The sequence below is a fragment of the Pseudophryne corroboree genome, chromosome 6 (genome assembly GCF_028390025.1).
Source record: "Pseudophryne corroboree isolate aPseCor3 chromosome 6, aPseCor3.hap2, whole genome shotgun sequence".
In the NCBI taxonomy this organism is placed as follows: Eukaryota; Metazoa; Chordata; class Amphibia; order Anura; family Myobatrachidae; genus Pseudophryne; species Pseudophryne corroboree.
The window spans coordinates 633,631,753-633,653,232 of NC_086449.1; the positions used below are offsets into that span (position 1 = coordinate 633,631,753).

The 21,480-nt window shown below is 47.0% G+C and overlaps 1 protein-coding gene across 3 annotated transcripts in view; it reads right to left on the reverse strand.

The window, feature by feature from the left end:
* The window catches only part of ARHGAP26 (Rho GTPase activating protein 26), a 1,013,198-nt gene that overhangs the window by 515,139 nt on the left and 476,579 nt on the right, over nucleotides 1–21,480 (reverse strand). For all 3 annotated transcript variants that reach the window (XM_063928129.1, XM_063928130.1, XM_063928128.1), the window contains exon 14: nucleotides 18,339–18,413. In XM_063928129.1, the coding sequence (XP_063784199.1) occupies nucleotides 18,339–18,413 (75 nt within the window). The remainder of the gene's footprint in view (nucleotides 1–18,338; nucleotides 18,414–21,480) is intronic.

Here is a 21,480-nt window from a genome sequence, read left to right on the forward strand (position 1 = left end):
AGCAGTGAAAACAGTGGAGAAGGGAGCCAGAGGAGAACTTGCCCATGACAATCAATCAGCTGCTACATACTGTATAATTTTATAGAATGCACTTGATAAATGTTACTTCAGTGCTGATTGGTTGCCATGGGCAACTTCTCCACTGCTTCATGAATAGACCGCATAGTGAACAGTCACATGAACGATAGCGTTAAATAAAAGACCAAGACGTTGGAACAGTTACTTTACAGAGGTACAGTATGAAGATTTTCTCTTGGTTACAGTAATTAATTTTCATTAATGGCTTTGTAGATGGCCTTTGAAGTAATGAGTCCATATAGGCTAATAGGTAGGGTTATGAACACAGAGCAGGCCAGTAACTTTGTAAGTAAGGACTATGGGTCTATTCATGAGGCTGTGAAAAGAGTGGAGAAGTGAGCCTGTGGAGCAGTTGCCCATGGCAACCAATCAACTGCTCTGTTTAATTGCATAGTATGCAAATTCTAAATGTTACTTCAATGCGATTGGTTGCCATGGGCAACTTCTCCACTGGGTCCCTTTCTTACCCTTTTCACTGCTTCATGAATAGACCCCCAAAGCTGGGTACACACCTAGCTAGGGATGTGCGGTGAGGCAAATGGCTGAGGAGGCACTGGCAGGTACCAGAGCCAGGTTTACACACAACAGATGTGCCAAAGGGTTCATGTGGTTATTATACAAAGGTGCAAGGGTAGGCTTTTTGCGCCAATTTTGACTATAAAAATGATTAGACTAATACAAAGAAGATATATTTTAACATATTCTTTGCATTTTTTATGTACTATATACAGTCAAAACTCTGGCACAAACAATAGTATGACAGGAAAGGCTCTGCCTCATCCCACCGCACCAAGCTGACTTGATGGCGGATCCACAGAGCGGACGATATTGGTTCCGCTCAGCCACTTGATGCCTCAGTCCCGATATCCAGCATTTGAATTTGCCCCTCCCCCAATCTGTGACGTTGGTCCCTGCAGCCAGAGCCCGGGTGATCGGCGGGTTGCCCATACGCAGCCAGATGCACAGATATATCTGCAGATAAATAGGGCATGGGCTGTGCAGCAGAGCAAACACAATACAGTATGTCTGAATGACGTCGTTCACAGGCATATCAGGTCTACACACCCGCCACCCACTACCAATATAATGTCCGCTCGATCAAACGGATGATATATCGCCCAGCGTGTACCCAGCATTAGATAAAATAGCAAACTGGGATGTCAGATAACTGAAAAAATGCACATACTGTATAAATAATTTGACACACATTAAATAAAAGAAATATACTATTTTAGCTCCAGCTCCCTCTGCATGAGAAGAAACTACCGCCACCGCCACCCACCTTGGCATTAGTGATTCTAGAGACTGCCGCCAGATAATTGGCCAACACATCTTGGTGCTAGAAAACGAGTTTTATGGTAAGAACTTACCTTTGTTAAAACTCTTTCTGCAAAGTACACTGGGCTCCACAAGGAATGGACAATGGGGTGTAGAGTAGGATCTTGATCCGAGGCACCAACAGGCTCAAAGCTTTGACTGTTCCCAGAATGCACAGCGCCGCCTCCTATATCACCCTGCCTCCCTGCACAGGAGCTCAGTTTTTAGTTAACCAGTCCAATGCAGTAGCAGGAAGAGAGACGACAACGGTTATTAGCCACATACACCACACTCTCACGACAGGAGAAGAGTCAGCGGCTAATGCCATACCAACCCAAAGAAGCTAAGTGCGTCAGGGTGGGCGCCTTGTGGAGCCCAGTGTACCTCGCAGAAAGAGTTTTAACAAGAGTAAGTTCTTACAATAAAACTCGTTTTCTGCTGCGGGGTACACTGGGCTCCACAAGGAATGGACAATGGGGATGTCCTAAAGCAGTTCCTTATGGGAGGGGACGCAGTGTAGCGGGCACAAGTACCTGGCGTCCAAAGGAAGCATCCTGGGAAGCGGCAGTATCGAAGGCATAGAACCTTATGAACGTGTTCCCTGCGGACCACGTAGCCGCCTTGCACAATTGATCAAGGGTCGCACCACGTTGGGCCGCCCAAGAAGTTCCAACAGACAGAGTAGAATGGGCCTTAATGTGATCAGGAGCAGAGACACCAGCCTTCACATAAGCATGTGCAATCACCATTCTAATCCATTTGGCCAGAGTTTGCTTGCGAGCAGGCCAGCCACGTTTGTGAAATCCAAACAAACCAAGAGAGAATCAGATTTTCGAATAGAAGCAGTTCTCTTCACATAGATATGGAGAGCCCGTACCACATCCAAAGACCGCTCTTTGGGAGACAAATCAGGAGAGACAAAGGCCGGAACCACAATCTCCTGATTAAGGTGGAACGAAGAAACCACCTTAGGTAAATATCCGGGACGAGTCCTACGAACCGCCCGGTCACGGTGAAAAATCAGATATGGGGAACTACAAGACAAGGCACCCAGATCCGACACTCTTCTAGCAGATGCAATAGCCAGCAAGAACACCACCTTAAGGGAAAGCCACTTAAGGTCAGCTGAACCAAGAGGTTCAAATGGAGGCTCCTGCAACACCTCCAAAACCACCGACAAGTCCCAAGGAGCCACAGGCGGGACATATGGAGGTTGGATACGCAACACACCCTGAGTGAAAGTATGAACATCTAGGCCTTGCTGCAGAAAAGCCAAAAGTTTGGCTGTACTAAACTTGGAAGCGTCATAATTGTTAGATGCGCACCAAACAAAGTAGGAATGCCAGACCCTATGATAAATCCGAGCAGAAGCCGGTTTCCGGGCCCGCAACATAGTTTTATTGACCCCTTCAGAAAACCCTTTAGTCCTCAAGACGGAAGCTTCAAGAGCCACGCCGTCAAAAATAGCCGGGCTAGGTCCTTGTAGACACAGGGGCCCTGAACGAGGAGGTCTGGGCGTTGTGGAAGTAGAATTGGACGCTCTGACGATAGGCCCTGCAGGTCTGAGAACCAGTGCCTTCTGGGCCACACTGGAGCTATGAGAAGCAGATTTTGTTTTTCTTGCTTGAACTTACGAATTACCCTTGGCAGGAGTGACACCGGAGGGAACACATACGGCAGCCAAAACCTCAACGGCACCGCCAGCGCATCCACGAATGCTGCTTGAGGATCCCTTGTCCTTGCTCCGAAGACCAGAACCTCGTGATTGTGTCGAGACGCCATCAGATCCACGTCTGGAAGACCCCACTTTTCCACGAGGAGTTGAAACACTTCTGGATGGAGGCCCCGCTCGCCGGCATGCACGTCCTGACGACTGAGAAAGTCCGCTTCCCAATTCAGGACTCCCGGAATGAATATTGCCGATATGGCCGGTAAATGGCGTTCCGCCCAACGTAGAATCCGTGAGACTTCCTTCATTGCCAAACGGCTTCGAGTGCCGCCTTGATGATTTATGTAAGACATGATGATGATTTATGTAAGGTGGCGTTGTCCGACTGTACTTGAACAGGACGGTTCTGAATAAAATGCTGGGCCAGGTTCAACGCATTGAAGACCGCCCGCAATTCCAGAATGTTGATCGAGAGGAGAGATTCTTCCTTGGTCCACCGACCCTGAAGGGAGTGTTGCTCCAGCACCGCGCCCCAACCTCTTAGACTGGCATCTGTCGTCAACAGGACCTAGTTGGATATCCAGAAGGGACGACCCCTGCACAATTGTTGGTCCCGGAGCCACCAGTGTAGCGACAGACGGCCCTCCGAAGTCAAGAAGATCATGTGAGACCTGATCCGGTGAGGCAGGCCGTCCCACTTGGCTAGAATCAGCCTCTGGAGGGGGCGAGAATGGAATGGAGCATACTCCACCATGTCGAATGCTGATACCATTAGGCCCAGCACCTGCATTGCCGAATGTATCGACACTTGCGGACGAGAAAAGAAGCAACGAATCCTGTCCTGAATCTTCAGGACTTTCTCCTGAGACAAGAACAACCTCTGGTTGTGAGAGTCCAACAACGCTCCCAGGTGCACCATGCTCTGAGCAGGGACCAGGGAGGATTTCTTCCAGTTGATGAGCCACCCGTGGGCTTGTAGAAACCGGACAGTCATATCCAGATGACGCAGGAGAAGATCTGGGGAATTTGCCAGGATTAACAAGTTGTCCAGATACGGCAGTATCCTGACCCCTTGACGGCGGAGTACCACCGTCATCACCGCCATAACTTTGGTGAAGACTCGCGGAGCCGTTATTAAACCAAAAGGTAACGCCCGAAACTGGTAATGGAGGTTGCCAATAGCAAACCTCAGGTATTATTGATGTGACACTGCTATATGAATATGCAGGTAAGCATCTTGTATATCCAGGGAGACCATGTAGTCCCCAGGTTGCAAGGCCAGAACTATAGAGCGAAGGGTTTCCATACGGAACTTGGAAACCTTCACAAACCTGTTCAATGCCTTGAGGTTGAGAATGGGCCGGGAGGACCCATTCGGTTTCGGGACTAGAAACAGCGGAGAATAGTACCCCCGGCCCCTCTGAGCAAGAGGCACCTGTACTACGACTCCTGTATCCAGGAGGGTCTGTACCACCGAGTGTAGAGTTTTTGCCTTTGTCTGGTCCAAAGCGACGTCTGTCTGGCAAAATCTATGAGGGGGTCGGTATTTGAAGGCTATGGCGTAACCTCGAGTGACAACTTCCCGTACCCAAGCATCTGAAGTGGTCTTCAACCTTCAACCATTCCTGGGTATACCCTAGAAGCCGGACCCCCACCCTGGGATCCCCCAGGGGGAGGCCCGCCCCGTCATGCGGTAGGCTTATCGGTCTTGGCAGCTGGCTGACGGGCAGCCCAGGCTCTTTTGGGCTTCGGCTTACCAGGTTTGGAAGTGCGGGCCTGCTTATGGTACGCCTGACCTTTTGCTTTACCTGAAGGACGAAAGGGGCGAAAGGACGCACCTTTAGCCTTCGACACAGAAGGAGCGGTATTAGGCAGACAGGCAGTTTTGGCAGTAGCCAAGTCAGCCACAATCTTATTGTGTCCTCCCCAAACAGAATATCTCCCATGAAAGAGAGTACCTACAGGGTTTTTCTAGAGTCCAGATCCACAGACCAGGATCTCAGCCACAATATCCGGCGAGCCAGGACTGACGTAGTAGAGGCCTTGGCTGCTAGGATACCGGCATCAGAAGCCGCCTCTTTAATATATCGAGAAGCTGTGACAATATATGACAAGCATTGTCTAGCATGGTCAGAAGAGATTTCAGCTTCTAACTCCAAGGCCCATGCTTCAATAGCCTCTGCAGCCCGTGTAGCTGCAATAGTGGGCCTTTGTGCAGCTCCCGTGAGGGTGCAAATCGCTTTCAGACAACCCTCTACACGTTTATCCGAAGGCTCTTTTAGAGACGTGACGGTAGTGACAGGTAGAGCTGAGGAAACCACCATCCTAGCCACATGCAAGTCTACTGGAGGATGCGTTTCCCCAATTATTAGACAGCTCTGGCGCGAGGGGATAGCGAGCCAGCATCTACTTTTGAGGCACAAACTTCGTACCCGGGTTTTCCCAGGGTTCCTGACGTATATTCACTCACTAGGTAGTCAGAGTGAGGTAAAACTTGCTCAACCACCTTCTGACGCTTGAACCTATCTGGTTTCTTAGGAGGGACAGATGGCTCGGGATCATCCGTAATCTGCAGAATTAATTTAATAGCCTCCAAAAGATCAGGAACATCCACATGTGAACTACCCTCCCCATCAGCCATATCTGAGTCAGAACCTGAGGGGTCAGTATATGTGCCGTCTTCATCAGACGAGCTGTCAGTGACAGCAGTGGATTGTGAGGAGATAAGCGCTCGCTTAGAGGACCTCTTGGACTTAGGCGAGCGTTGGTCAGACTTTTTAGTAGTCAAGGACTGGTTCAACTTCTTTAATTGAGCAGATAAATCGTCCGCCCATGGCGGGTTAGCTGCAGGGACCACATACGGTTGTACCGGCATTGGGGGTCCCATAGGGGGAGTTAGTTTATGAACAAGTGTATGCAGAAGCGTGGAAAAAGCGGCCCACGGTGGGTCAGTATGTGCCTCCGTTGCCACAGTCCCACTGGGGGGCAAGGAGCCCCCAGAACCAGAGCCCACAGCTGCTATATTCTCCTCATATGGCCCCGTGGCGTCAGCAACACCGGCAGTGTGTTCAGCCCCAGAACCGTTACCCTCAGAAGCAGACATGATATAACTTGCAGTATGAGGTTAACACAGTACAGTTATCAGCAGCACTATACCTCTGAACCCAAACCCCTGCGCAGTGTACTAGCACTAGCAGAGATAAAGGAGAGATATGGTGACTAAATCACAGAGAAAAATACGTAATACAGTATATCTTTGTGAAAATCCTATATTAGATAACACCAAGCCCCCTCAGGTTATGGAATATAGGGATAGCAGGTTGAGTGAAAGACACGAAATGGACACCACTCAGCTATCAAATGCACACACAGAAAGTCACAGTTTGTACAATGCAGAGGTTATTAGTGACAATAATACTGCACTGGACTAGCTTACACAGCTATATAATAATAGATATAACACTACACAGTAAGAACTGGAGGTATATCACAGGGTAATTGTACTATAAAACCCTGACTAAGTGCACTCTTTCTTAACTATCACTGTCTAAAAAGGCAGGTAGAATAATTAAGTGTCATGTAAAGGCACAGCGCTGACAAACAGGCGGCTTTACATAGGAGGATTTGCCCAAGCAGTCCCAGGAACAGTGAGCTGAGGGATAATGGCTCCGCAGACACTGACAGGGAGTGAGGAAAAGACAGATATGCAGCTCCAGGGCGGGAACACTTGCTAGAAATGGCGCCCTGGGGCTGGGGGAGGGGCTTCAGGTCTAAGCCTTATCCCCTCTGCTGGCAAAACCACCGGGTACTGTGGGCGATATAAGAATTGGTTTAGAGAGAAAACCTGACCTGCGCCCATGCCCTGGTGATCTAGTGGGATCGCCTGTACTGCCACAGTGTCCCCTGCCAGCGCGTGCGGCCCGCCTCCCACTGACGGCGCCGGATCGCGATAAAGACCGGGTCCCGCAAGTGGACCCACTTACCACCTCCCGAAGCGCGGCCACGCGATCCTGGAGAGCCCCAGACGTGTGTGTTTAAGAAAACCGGAGCCTCCGCTGTAGGTACCCGGCAACCAGGGCTCGGGAGTGTACAGCGCCGCTGGGGAGAGCTGGAGCTGCAGCAGTGAATGTCACAAGACATTTACCACCGCTGCTGCCCTTGAAGTCTTCACTTTTTACCTCAAAAAAAGCTTTTCTTAGGGCTGCTTGGAGCAGCCCTTCTGTTAAGTGCCTGATTACTGCAGCACCAATTTACAAAACTGAGCTCCTGTGCTGGGAGGCGGGGTGATATAGGAGGCGGCGCTGTGCATTCTGGGAACAGTCAAAGCTTTGAGCCTGTTGGTGCCTCGGATCAAGATCCTACTCTACACCCCATTGTCCATTCCTTGTGGAGCCCAGTGTACCCCGCAGCAGAAAGTTTGTTAACCTTATAGTTTTCTGAATTTATACATAAATGTGACCTTAAAATGTGTTCACGTCGTAAAGAGAACCCAATAATTGCTGCTTTATTTATTGACTGAAACTTGTGATTGACTTGTGGTGTGCAAAAAATCGCATAACTACAACCCATTACACTAGCAAGAGGGGGGACCCCCAGCACAGCATGAAGCTCAGCAGCGAAGTGCACACATGATAAGGGTAGCCCTCTGCCTGCACAGCCTAGCTGCGAATACAGATGATTACCATCTTTTGGGTCACAGCGGCTGCGTGTGTACTGACAGACAGCGGCTGCGTGTGCAGACACGCAGCCACCGCGGACCACCCCGCAACCGGTCCTAATATGTTTGCGTTGTCTGGACCACGCCCCCCAAACGTCACCCCGAAACACCAATGTGATGCCCCCTCCTGCCCCGCGAATGCCGTTGTTTGTCAATCAGGCAAAGGCGTTCGCATATGTGAGATGCACAGTACTGCTTCTGCGCGTGCACACACTGTAAAAAGGGCTTCAGCATGCGAACACATCGCAGATGCGTTCCATGCTGAATCGTGCCCTTAGTCAGGAAACTGATTCCCTGACCAGATGCTTTCTGGAGAAATTTCTATCACCTTCCTTCAAAAGAATTCCACATCTCTGTAGATGGTCTGGAACACAGTGCCAGCTACACAGGACCTTTGGCTGGGTATCGTAAACATACACTTCCTTTACAATCCAAATGTCCCCTGACTCAGTTCAATTAACTGGAGTTAATTACAGAATCACAATTTGGCATACGGTTTTAAAATAATTTTTTCCATATAGAATATACATTGATACAGCATACAATTTGAACAATACCAGTTTTGGATCAGATAATGTGACTGATCACGACACTCTACAATTCATTAACTGGTGTGACCCCCTTGACAAGTAAGGACTTCAATTAAACGTTTATAGTAACTATAGATCAGTCACTCATATCGACTTGTCCCTTTCAGACTTAAAAAACTGGCTCAATTTATGGATTTTGGGGGCAACTGGAAACTCCCCCTAGTTGCCTATAACATGTGCAATCATACTTCATAAAATTTTAATTTTTGATAAATCTATCTACAGGTTAATAGAAAAAGTCCTGATAATGGCACAGTTCAGGCTAGTGTAACCCTTTCCTCCTTTATTGTTCTAATTTGTGTTGACAGAACACACTAGATACAATTTTATGTTTTGAAAACATTTACAAGATTAATTATTCACATGGAAAAACATGATCCACATTGCATCAAGCTAATCAAAGCAAATCTCTCCCTTAACTTAGCGCAATTCACATATAATTACTCACAAGAGTACACTATTGTGTCTTTTCCCCCTTTTTATATTTCACAACCAATATTTGATGGATTATTCAAGCACACCACTATATATTGGTTACATGCCATGAAAACAACTTTTTGGGGGTGGGTACGATATATAAAGAATCACTGATTATTACATGGCCACTAATCATTCCTGCATAGATTTCCATTCTGCTGGCCACTGGCTTAGGCAAATTTTTTGGAATAAGTCCCATAGAATGACTTGATATTGTGGATATGCTTGGAGAAGACAAGGAGGAAAAAGTTTCTGTAGTCAGAAACAATATACAAAATAATAGGATTTTACTTACCGGTAAATCTATTTCTCGTAGTCCGTAGAGGATGCTGGGGATTCCGTAAGGACCATGGGGAATAGACGGGCTCCGCAGGAGATAGGGCACTTTAAGAAAGCTTTGGATTCTGGGTGTGCACTGGCTCCTCCCTCTATGTCCCTCCTCCAGACCTCAGTTAGAGAAACTGTGCCCAGAGGACATGAACAGTACGAGGAAAGGATTTATGTAACCTAAGGGCGAGATTCATACCAGCCACACCAATCACACCGTATAAGTATGAACAAGTAACATAGCCTCGGTTCAAGACCGACCAACTATAACATAACCCTTATGTAAGCAATAACTATATACAAGTCTTGCAGAAGAAGTCCGCACTTGGGACGGGCGCCCAGCATCCTCTACGGACTACCGGTAAGTAAAATCCTATTTTCTCTAAACGTCCTAGAGGATGCTGGGGACTCCGTAAGGACCATGGGGATTATACCAAAGCTCCCAAACGGGCGGGAGTGCGCGGATGACTCTGCAGCACCGATTGAGCAAACAGGAGGTCCTCCTCAGCCAGGGTATCAAACTTATAGAACTTTGCAAAGGTGTTTGACCCCGACCAAGTAGCAGCTCGGCACAGTTGTAGTGCCGAGACCCCTCGGGCAGCCGCCCAAGAAGAGCCCACCTTCCTAGTGGAGTGGGCCTTAACCGATTTAGGCAATGGTAATCCTGCCGTAGAATGCGCCTGCTGAATCGCGTTACAGATCCAGCGAGCAATTGTCTGCTTTGAAGCAGGAGCGCCAACCTTGTTGGCCGCATACAGAACAAACAGAGTTTCAGTCTTCCTGATCCTAGCTGTTCTGGTCACGTAAATCTTCAAAGCCCTGACCACATCCAGGGACTCGGAGTCCTCCAAGTCCCGTGTAGCCACAGGCACGACAATAGGTTGGTTCATATGAAAAGATGAGACCACCTTGGGCAGAAATTGAGGACGAGTCCTCAACTCTGCCCTATCCACGTGAAAAATCAGGTATGGGCTTTTATATGATAAAGCCGCTAATTCCGAAACACGCCTTGCAGAAGCTAAGGCCAACAACATGACCACTTTCCAAGTGAGGTATTTTAACTCCACTGTTTTGAGTGGTTCAAACCAAGGTGACTTGAGGAAACTTAATACCACGTTAAGATCCCAAGGCGCCACCGGAGGTACAAAGGGAGGCTGAATATTCAGCACTCCCTTCACAAAAGTCTGTACTTCAGGAAGAGAAGCCAATTCTTTTTGAAAGAAAATGGATAAGGCCGAAATTTGGACCTTTATGGACCCTAATTTTAGGCCCAAATTCACTCCCGTTTGAAGGAAGTGAAGCAGACGGCCCAAATGGAACTCCTCCGTAGGAGCAGCTCTGGCCTCACACCAAGAAACATATGTCCGCCATATACGGTGATAATGTTTCGATGTCACATCCTTCCTAGCCTTGATCAGGGTAGGAATGACCTCCTCCGGAATCCCTTTTTCAGCGAGGATCCGGCGTTCAACCGCCATGCCGTCAAACGCAGCCGCGGTAAGTCTTGGAACAGACAGGGCCCCTGCTGCAGCAGGTCCTGCCTTAGAGGAAGAGGCCACGGATCTTCTGTGAGCAACTCTTGCAGATCCGGATACCAAGTCCTCCTTGGCCACTCTGGAACAATGAGAATTGTTCTGACCCTTCTTAGTCTTATTAATCTCAACACCTTGGGTATGAGAGGCAGAGGAGGAAACACATAGACCGATCTGAACACCCACGGTGTCACCAGAGCGTCTACCGCTACCGCCTGAGGGTCTCTTGACCTGGCGCAATACCTCTTTAGCTTTTTGTTGAGACGGGACGCCATCATGTCTATTTGAGGCAGTCCCCACCGATCCACGATCTGTGTGAAGACTTCTTGATGAAGTCCCCACTCTTCCGGATGCAGGTCGTGCCTGCTGAGGAAGTCCGCCTCCCAGTTGTCCACCCCCGGGATGAACACTGCTGATAGTGCGCTTACATGGCCATCCGCCCAGCGCAGAATCCTGGTCGCCTCTGCCATGGCTACTCTGCTCCTTGAGCCGCCTTGGCGGTTTACATGAGCCACTGCCGTGATATTGTCCGACTGAATCAGAACCGGTTTGTTCTGAAGCCACTCCTCCGCCTGGCGTAGGGCGTTGTAAATGGCTCTTAACTCCAGGACATTGATGTGGAGACAAGTCTCTAGGCTTGACCAGAGACCTTGGAAATTTCTTCCCAGTGCGACAGCCCCCTAACCTCGGAGGCTCCCGTCCGTTGTCACCAGGATCCAGTCCTGAATGCCGAACCTGCGACCCTCTAGGAAGTGAGCACTGTGCAGCCACCACAGGAGAGATACCCTGGCCCCAGGAGACAGGGTGATCCGTTTCTGCATCTGTAGATGGGACCCGGCCCATTTGTCTAATAGGTCCCATTGGAAAGTCCTCGCATGGAACCTGCCGAAGGGGATGGCCTCGTATGAAGCCACCATCTTCCCCAGAACCTTTGTGCAATGATGCACCGAAACCTTTTTTGGCTTTAAAAGGTTCCTGACCCGGGCTATGAGCTCCTGAGCCTTCTCCACCGGAAGAAAAACTCTTTTTTGGTCTGTGTCTAGAATCAGGCCCAAAAAGGTCAGACGCGTTGCAGGTACTAGCTGGGATTTCGGTAAATTGAGAATCCAGCCGTGCATCTGCAACGTCTTCACGGACAGAGACACGCTGTCCAGCAACTTCGCCCGAGATCTCGCCTTTATAAGGAGATCGTCCAAGTACGGGATAATTGTGACTCCCTGCTTGCGCAGGAGCACCATCATTTCCGCCATTACCTTGGTGAAAATTCTCGGGGCCGTGGAAAGACCAAACGGCAACGTCTGAAATTGGTAGTGACAATCCTGTACTGCAAATCTCAGAAACGCCTGGTGAGGTGGGAAAATCGGAACATGAAGGTACGCATCCTTTATGTCCAGGGACACCATCCAATCCTCCAGGCTGGCGACGACCATTCTGAGCGATTCCATTTTGAACTTGAACCTCTCTTCAAGTACAGGTTCAGGGATTTTAGATTTAGAATGGGTCTGACCGAACCGTCCGGTTTCGGTACCACAAACAGGGATGAATAATAACCCTCTCCTTGCTGGAGATGAGGAACCTTGATTATCACCTGTTGAATGTACAATTTGTGAATTGCCACTAACACTAGCTCCCTCTCTGACGGGGAAGCCGGTAGAGCCGATTTGAAAAAACGGCGAGGGGGCATGTCTTCGAATTCCAGTCTGTATCCCTGGGAAACAATCTCTATTGCCCAGGGATCCACCTGTGATTGAACCCAGACGTGGCTGAAAAGACGAAGACGTGCCCCCACTTGATCTGACCCCCCCCTGGAAAGCCCCAGCGTCATGCTGTGGACTTTGCGGAAGTAGGGGAGGACTTCTGCTCCTGGGAACTAGCTGAGTGCAGCTTTTTACCCTTGCCTTTACCTCTGGCAACGAAGGACGATCCTCGTACCTTCTTGTTTTTATTGGAACGAAAGGACTGCATTTGATAATGTGGTACCTTCTTAGAATGCTGTGGGGGAACATAAGGTAAAAAATTTGATTTACCGGCCGTAGCAGTAGAGACTAGGTCCGAGAGGCCTTCTCCAAACAACTCCTCCCCCTTGTAAGGCAATGACTCCATATGCCGCTTTGAGACGGCGTCTCCCGTCCACTGTCGGGTCCACAAGAGCCGCCTAGCAGAAATAGACATAGCGTTTATTCTAGAGCTTAGTAAACAAATGTCTCTCTGAGCATCCCTCATATACAAGGCAGCATCTCTGATATGCTCCATGGTCATTAGAATGGTATCCCTATCTAAGGTGTCCATCTCCGTAGATAAGGAGTCTGCCCATGCCACGACAGCACTACAAACCCAGGCCGACGCCATGGCCGGCCTAACTATAGTTCCTGGATGTGTGTAAATGTGCTTCATGGTAATTTCCTGCTTGCGATCAGCAGGATCCTTGAGGGAAGCAGTATCCGGGGAAGGCAGTGCCACCTTCTTGGATAAGCGTGTCAGCGCCTTGTCTACTTTAGGCGCAGATTCCCATCGTATCCGATCCTTCTGTGGAAAATGATACACCATGAGAATCCTTTTGGGAACATGGAGTCTCCTATCCGGAGATTCCCAAGCCTTTTCGCATAATTCGCTTAGCTCAAATGAGGACGGAAACGTGACCTCAGGCTTTTTCCCTTTATACATGTGAACCCTCGTGTCAGGGACAGGGGGTTCCTCCGTGATATGCAAAACCTCTTTTATGGCAATAATCATGTACCTAATACCTTTTGCCACCTTCGGCTGTAAGTTTGCATCCTCATAGTCGACACTAGAGTCAGTATCTGTGTCGGTATCTGTGTCAGCGACCTGGGATATGGGGCGCTTTTCAGACCCTGAAGGTCCCGGCACCACAGGGACAGGCACGGACTGGCTACCTGACTGATCCCTAGCTTCAGCTTTGTCTAATCTTTTATGCAGGAGATTTACATTTGCATTCAAGACATTCAGCATATCCACCCAGTCCGGTGTCGGCGTTGCCGACGGCGACCTGACATTCAAGCACTCCCCCTCCACATTAAGCGAGCCTTCCTCATCAAACATGTCGACACACACGTACCGACACACTGCACACACCCAGGGAAACTTTTTCTGAAGACAGTATCCCCTGTAAGGCCCTTTGGAGAGACAGAGAGATAGTATGCCAGCTCACACCCCAGCGCAACAACCTGGAGACCAACACAGAATGCTTTTCCCCAGCAGCGCTGTATTATACTTTATCCGCCAATGATGTGCCCCCCCCCCCCTCTCTTTTTAAACTCCATTCACCGTGTGTAAGCAGGGGAGAGTCCGGGGAGCTTCCTCTCAGCATTCTGTGGAGAGAGAAATGGCGCTGGTGAGTGCTGAGGGAGTAGCCACGCCCCTTCGGCGGCGGGCTTCTGTCTCGCTCAAAATCGTGTAAAATGGCGGGGGCTCAATTATATACATGTACAGTGCCCAGCTGTACATGTATATACCTAATTGCCATCTAAGAGGTGTTATTATTGCTGCCCAGGGCGCCATCCCCCCCCCGCGCCCTGCACCCATACAGTGACCGGAGTGTGTGAGGTGATGTGGAGCAATGACGCACAGCTGCAGTGCTGTGCGTTACCTCTGTGAAGCTGAAGGCTTCTGCCGCCTGAGACGTCTTCTTGCTTCTGTTCTTCTGGCTCTGTGAGAACGGCGGCGTGGCTCCGGGGGTGGACGCCCAGGACGAACCTGTGTTCACCCCCTCTGAAGCTAATGGTGTCCAGTAGCCGAGGAAGCAGATCCTATCAGTTAAGTAGGTCTGCCCTCTCTCCTCAGTCCCTCGATGCAGGGAGCCTGCTGCCAGCAGTGCTCCCTGTGAAAAAAGTAAAAATCCAAACAAAAATGCTTTCTGTAGCAAAGAACTCAAGAGAGCTCCCTGCAGTGCGCCCTTCATCCTCTGGGCACAGTGTAAAACTGAGGTCTGGAGGAGGGACATAGAGGGAGGATCCAGTGCACACCCAGAATCCAAAGCTTTCTTAAAGTGCCCTATCTCCTGCGGAGCTCGTCTATTCCCCATGGTCCTTACGGAGTCCCCAGCATCCTCTAGGACGTTAGAGAAATAAATAAAAAAAATAACAGTTGCTTCTTTTCATGTACTGTGACCACAGCATAAAACAAGCCGTTTTGCCTGGTTTAATATCGTGCACTGTCTCTAGACTGTAAGCTCTTGAGATCCGGCCCATTTTACCCTCCCTATTCATTGCTACTTTATTCCCGAGGTGCTTGGCAGACCAGCTTCCCTAGGACCGTTGAAATACCAGCTGTTTTGTGACCGCACAAATGTTTATTGATGGATAGAAAAAGCATGCGCCTTTAAAGGCCAACTTCAACTTGATCCCGATACGGCTGCTTGCTAAGATTACAAGCTGCAGCAATCTGCTGCTGAGCCTAAAGGCTTTCTGGAGGAAAGATGACCCTGAATTGTAATCCAATTACTGAAGGTAATCACTTCTATAGAAGATAGAATCAGCCTTATTGTAGAAATGATCTTGATCAGATAATCCTGCCCTCGGTATAATTGAAGTACTGGCGTTCTCTGTATTGTAAAGGTTTAGCACATTTAGGAAGAAATGCTCAACTACACAGAAACAAGATAAACCACAGGTAGTGAATTACCACAGAAAATATATTGCATTTACTGACCATATCCTTTTAAAATCTGTGATAAAATGGGATTTATTTAAACCAAGCTGTGAGAGAGTAATATACAGAGAATCAGTGCCATTATGCAGTGGGCACGGCAGGAAGAGAAGGTTACATCTCTACAACCTGAAAATTGCCCTCAAGAGTTTCAGCTATTTTTATACATTTTTGCCCAAAGACATTCACAGCTTTTGAAGCCTGTGTGTCAAGAGCTATAGTCTTGTGGTTCATCCTAAAAGGTACAGATTGCTATTCTGGTCAAGGTAATTTATATCAACGTGAATGTTGGCTCCAACAAACTCAGAATGGCCGGATGTCATAGATCGGTAAGAAGTGACAAGTCATTGAGACTGAGGGAGAAAAACTGCATGGTAACTACAGCTCCATTATGAAAAGATAGGTGTAAAAAATAAAAAGGATTTTTAAAAAGTGGTTCTCAAAAGATGCCTATCAGGGGGTGTTCTGGCCGCTAGTTGCACTTTTATCATTTGAGTTGTGGAAAAACCTTTATGGCCACACTTCCAGTGTTGGACTGGAGCATGAAGGGCCCACCGGGGGTATGCAGTGGTAGGGGCCCATGATTAGAGGCGAGGACAGCCTCCAAAAGGGTTGTGGCCAGCCACCACAGAGGTTTGTTTAACCATTATAGAGTACTTGGTCTGGACTCCTTGATCATTTGTAAAACCTTTATGGCCACACTTCCAGTGTTGGACTGGAGCATGAAGGGCCCACCGGGGGTATGCAGTGGTAGGGGCCCATGATTAGAGGCGAGGACAGCCTCCAAAAGGGTTGTGGCCAGCCACCACAGAGGTTTGTTTAACCATTATAGAGTACCTGGTCTGGACTCCTTGATCATTTGTATAGTAATTAATGCTAGTGCATGCATGATAATGTGCCAGATTAATGACAGCAATGCATCATAATCCTGTGTAGTATAAGGTAAAATATGTATAATATATAATTCAAGTGCACAGTCTAGAACAGGCATTCCCAACCACGGTCCTCAAGGCACACTAACAGTGCCGGTTTTAGTGATATCCAGGCTTCAACAAGGTGACTTAATTAGTAGCTCAGTTATTTTGATTTAATCATCTGTGCTGCAGCCTGGATATCACTAAAACTTGCACTGTTGGTGTGCCTTGAGGACCGTGGTTGGGAATGACTGGTCTAGAACCTGATCCCTGGAGGAGGAGGGCCCCCCAGGCAGTGGGGCCTACCGGTGGTTTCCCCTGTACCCCTGTGGGCCAGTCCGAGCCTGCACACTTCTGAACTGTTGGAGGCACCAATCAAGGAGATTAGTAGTGATGGTGTCGTCTGCAGTGGGAGGTCACTGCTGATATAACAGGACGCCGCCAGGTGTCATGCTCTAAGAGAATTAGCTGATTAAGAATGTAGAACTGTGTACTGGTCAAATGGAGAATTATATAGTTTAACTTTGTGTTTGGCCACCAAACAGTTACTAAGGCCTCAGAGACACAGGAAAACATTCCCTAGCAATCGCTGCAACAAAGAATAAATAATGTTATACTAGTAACAGAAAAATAATATTAAACAATGCCATAGGCTGCAGTCACTTCTTCTAGCTCACTAAAGGTCCATACACACGGAGCGATATAACTGAGCGATTTTGACTATATAGTCAAAATCGCTCAGAAAGTTAGTGCATATCTCTCCATGTGTACACAGCCAGCGATAGCGATGCGCGTCCCCGCTAGATCGCTATCGCTGCTAAAAATAGACTGTGCAGGCAAATCAATTTTGGCTAGGTCGCTGGAAAAGAAAAAGCATCCCTTTGCTTAAATGAGTTAGCCAAAATCGCTCATAGCCAAAATCTCTGGTAAAGTTAGTCAAAATCGCTGGAAAAGTTAGTCAAAATCGCTGGAAAAGTTAGTCAAAATCTCCTACAGCCAGTTCAAGGGAAATCTTTCATAGTCAAAATCTCTCCGTGTGTATGCACCTTAAGGGAAGATACATTTACTGCAGAAATTTTTGTTGTTTTTGCAGTAAGCAAAATCCTCTGTGGTTATGTTAATAGAAGAACAAAACTGCTCATGTCACCTAGTTGTCATTAAAGTATCACTTTGTCTAGATAACCAAATCTAAAGCCAATAACCCCTCCCCTTCTCCCCAGTGTTTGTAGACAGTAGCATTATACATGCACCAGCAGCTGGACTTTTATTTCCACCTTTGTCCCGCATGGGGACACGCTAATAACACACAAATTGCACATGCTGAATGGGAAGAACACTACAATATACAAACTATTCAGTAATATATGAAATGGATATCAATCACAAATATTTGTTCTTGAACTGTACAGATAAAGAAATGGTTTACAATAATAAAAAGCATTGTGTTCTGTTACTTTATGACAACTTGTTTACAGATGAGCAGAGAGCGTTGTGCTTAAATGAGCAGTTCTGTATATTATAAATAACATTATGGATGTTTAGCTTCTTTTGTATTCATATAATCCAATTAGTAAGATAAATATGATTCTCAAACCTTAGTACTCAGTGATGCTGCAATCTTATAACTGACATTTAAACGTGTGCACTCTCTTGCAGCAAGTTAGTGGGTTCATTGGTTTCCTACTCTTTAGCTCACCTTATGCAATGTATAAAATGTACAATGTCTGCCATACGGGTGGTGGAGGGAGGATGTGAGAACCCGGACTGCAGCTGCCAGCAGCACTATATTGTAGTAGTCTATTGTGCAGACCAGACTAGTAAAGGTCTTTAAACTGATTTTTCATATGTAGCAAAACAAACCAACAACTTGCGGATCAAAAAGGATTATATCAATATTAATGTGTACATTCCAGTAACCTAGACATACAGCAACCTGTACTGGAGACTATCACGCTGGTTACTAAGCAAGGCACGGCATTAATTAGTGACATACCGATCTTCCGCATTATACAGCAGAACGGCTGAGACAAGTCTCCCACTGGCCACACTCACCCATTAACATGCTCAACAGCTTCTGGACTCTAGAGCTGACTCCGACAATTCGGTAAAGTCCCTGCTCATTGATTCCTGTAAAGAACATAAAAGTGGTTCAGTATGTGACTGATGTAGGAAAATCACAGAGAAAACGCAGAAAGTTTAATAGACAACCCATGGATTTTCTCTGAAGTGCTGAGCCAATAAAATAAAAACATGATGTATTTCCATTCTACTCGGCAGGAATGAATCTACACTGAAGCATCACATGATGTCAATGTCACAAAAACATTTGATAAAACATACCACCATGTAATATTATAGTGATAGCTCTATTCAATCATGTTCCTATGAGACATTTTGTTCAAGCAGTATTTGTGCATACAGGCAGAATATAGGCATGCAGCATATCATTTTAATCAGCAGAAGCTGCTTGTGCGTCCTAATACTTTGAGTCTAAGTTGCATTTTCGAGGGGGAAAAAAAAGATGCTCGGCACTACAGAGTCGCACAGCACTCACGCATTAGGTGTAACGCAATTTGTAGCGCACGGAGCTAAGACGTAAGAGGACACATCTGTGTCCTCATACATGTTTGCTGCAGTCACGTTAACAGCTCCTCTTGGCACACTAGGTCGCGTGAGAATCTTCTAGTATCAGTCATCTTTTCTGCCAAAAATGCGTCTTATTCGCAACGCAACTAGGATGCACAAGGAGACTGTGCTGATTAGTTTGATATGTATCTGACACTGGCACTGTATATTGTGTGTGACCGAGTCACTGAACCGGTGTACAAAGTGCTACAATGTAGCAGACGCAGCTTTTTACCAATACAAGTTTAAATAAGATGCATTTCCAGTAAACAAAGATGCCCGACGTTAGCTAGTTAAACTGGACCTGGCATCTCACGCCAAGCATCTCGCCCTGTATGGTGTCTTGAGGCCGGATGTAGGAAGACACATCTGTAGAGGCACAGGACCAGCCTCATGGTGCATGACCACAGCACATGGAGTTCTTATTGCACTTGTCCATGTCGTGCATTTCAGGCATAAAAGTAATAAGACAACCTCTCAGGGTATTATATACTACTGAGTGGCAGAATATTTAATCAATAGCATTTCTGGTTTAATAACGAAGTCAAATCTATTAGCAATCAATTGATCCTGCCTTCTAAGTCACCTTTAGTAACAAGCAATTCATGAAGCTTTGATACAATTGAACCCTTAAAAGCAGTGAATGTTAAATCGCAGTAATAATAGTAACTGACAATCTCTGTATTCAGAAAAGGTTTTAAAAGTGTCAAGTTGTTTTTAACAGAGACTTAATTGGTTCCTTATATCCTGACTGTGGCTGTCAACTTCAGAAGACTATAAAACTTAACTGCCACTATGATACTATTTTTACATATCTTTAGCACAGCTTCAAAACAGACATATTCTCCTGCTTTCACTTTGAGATAATAATTGTATTTAAATATTGCTCTTTCTCCAACAGGACTCAAGGAGATTCAATAATATAGATGGAATATAGACAGTAGTTGCATTAGCCGCAATTATCTTAAAACAGGCATTATTAGCATTTGTGATAATATCAATAATATACAGTGATAAGCAGGGTGACCAATTTGAGTGCTAAGTACTATTTTTCCTCTCTTCCCTCTAACCATGGGGCAGATCCAGGGGCAAATCGGAGGGGATGGGGGGGGGTGGGTCATTGCAACTGCTAGCACCCCTGCAGGGAGAGGAGACTTGCACTCAGTGGCAGCAGTTTCCCTGCACCCACCACAGCACAGCACAAAGCAAAGTGTGCTGGGATGGTGAGAGAGGCTATGGCTGCCAGCTGGCTTACAGGTAAAAGGGGGGAGAAAAGAGAGAGCACAGACCTGGTTCTCTCCAAGAAGCACAGGCCCAGGCAATTAGTACCAGCTTCCGCACCAGTGGCTGATAGGACCTAGAGCTGAGAGAAGCCCATCTTCCCTGTCAAAGCGATGTGTTATATATATATATATATATATATATATATATATATATATATATATATATATTTTCACCATTGGGTGGTATATACTGTAGAAGCCCTGCAGTGGGGCCTACAATATTTCTAGTTCCGTCCCTGGACCTGCTCTTTGTAATGTGGTATAAAGTGAACTGGAGAGCATTATAATGTTGCATAATATGAACTGGGCACTGTAATGTGGCACAATATGAAGTGGAGGAACTATAGTGTGGTATAATATGAACTGGGGCACGGTAATGTGGCACAATATGAAGTGGAGGAACTATAGTGTCGCATAATATGAACTAGGGCAGTGTAATGTGGCATAATATGAACTGGGGAAACTATGTGTCATAATGTGAATTGGGCATACCGAGTTCCATAATGTGTACTGGCAGCCCTACAATGCGACATAACGCGAGCTAGGGCACTACTATGGTTCATAAAACAAACTAGTGCACTACTATGGGGAAAAACATTAGGCCAATACTACGGTTCAGAATATGAATTAGGGCACTATTACAATATGAGGCATAAAATCAACTGCTGTGAAGAGGTGTCTCTAGATGCATTGGGACAGGGGTCCCCTCAAAATTTAGTTACGGGTCCCACAAAATTCTAGCTACACCCATGCCCCTCCACTAGTATACTTTCAACTCTCCATTAGAAAAATCCTAAACTTTTCATTTTATTGCAATGTACTAGCTATAGTGTATACAACTGATGTGCAGACATAGACGCAGGGCCATCTTAACAGCATTGTAGGTCCTGGGCAAAGCAATGCACTGTCACCCCTACATACCTATTAACGGGAAAAAATTAAATAAAAATCATAACGTTCCCCTTCTGCAGTCCTGCGCCGTCTCTCCACATACTTCTATTCAGCAAATGGCTGTCTGACTGGTGGATGGCTGGAGATATCCACCAATCAGCATGCTGATAGCTATTCACTTTCTGGCTGTAGGCTGGGAGGCAGGTAGAGAATGCTGCCTGGTGTTCTGATTACGTGACCACCACCAGCCCCTGCTCGAAGGCCTCTACAATTGTGGGCCCCCTTGCAAATGCCCAATGTGCCTATACATTAAGATGTCCCTGCATAGATGTCATTATTTCACGAACACTTCTTTCCCGTTGTCACTGTTTCTGCAGTGCTATGTAAAAAGCATT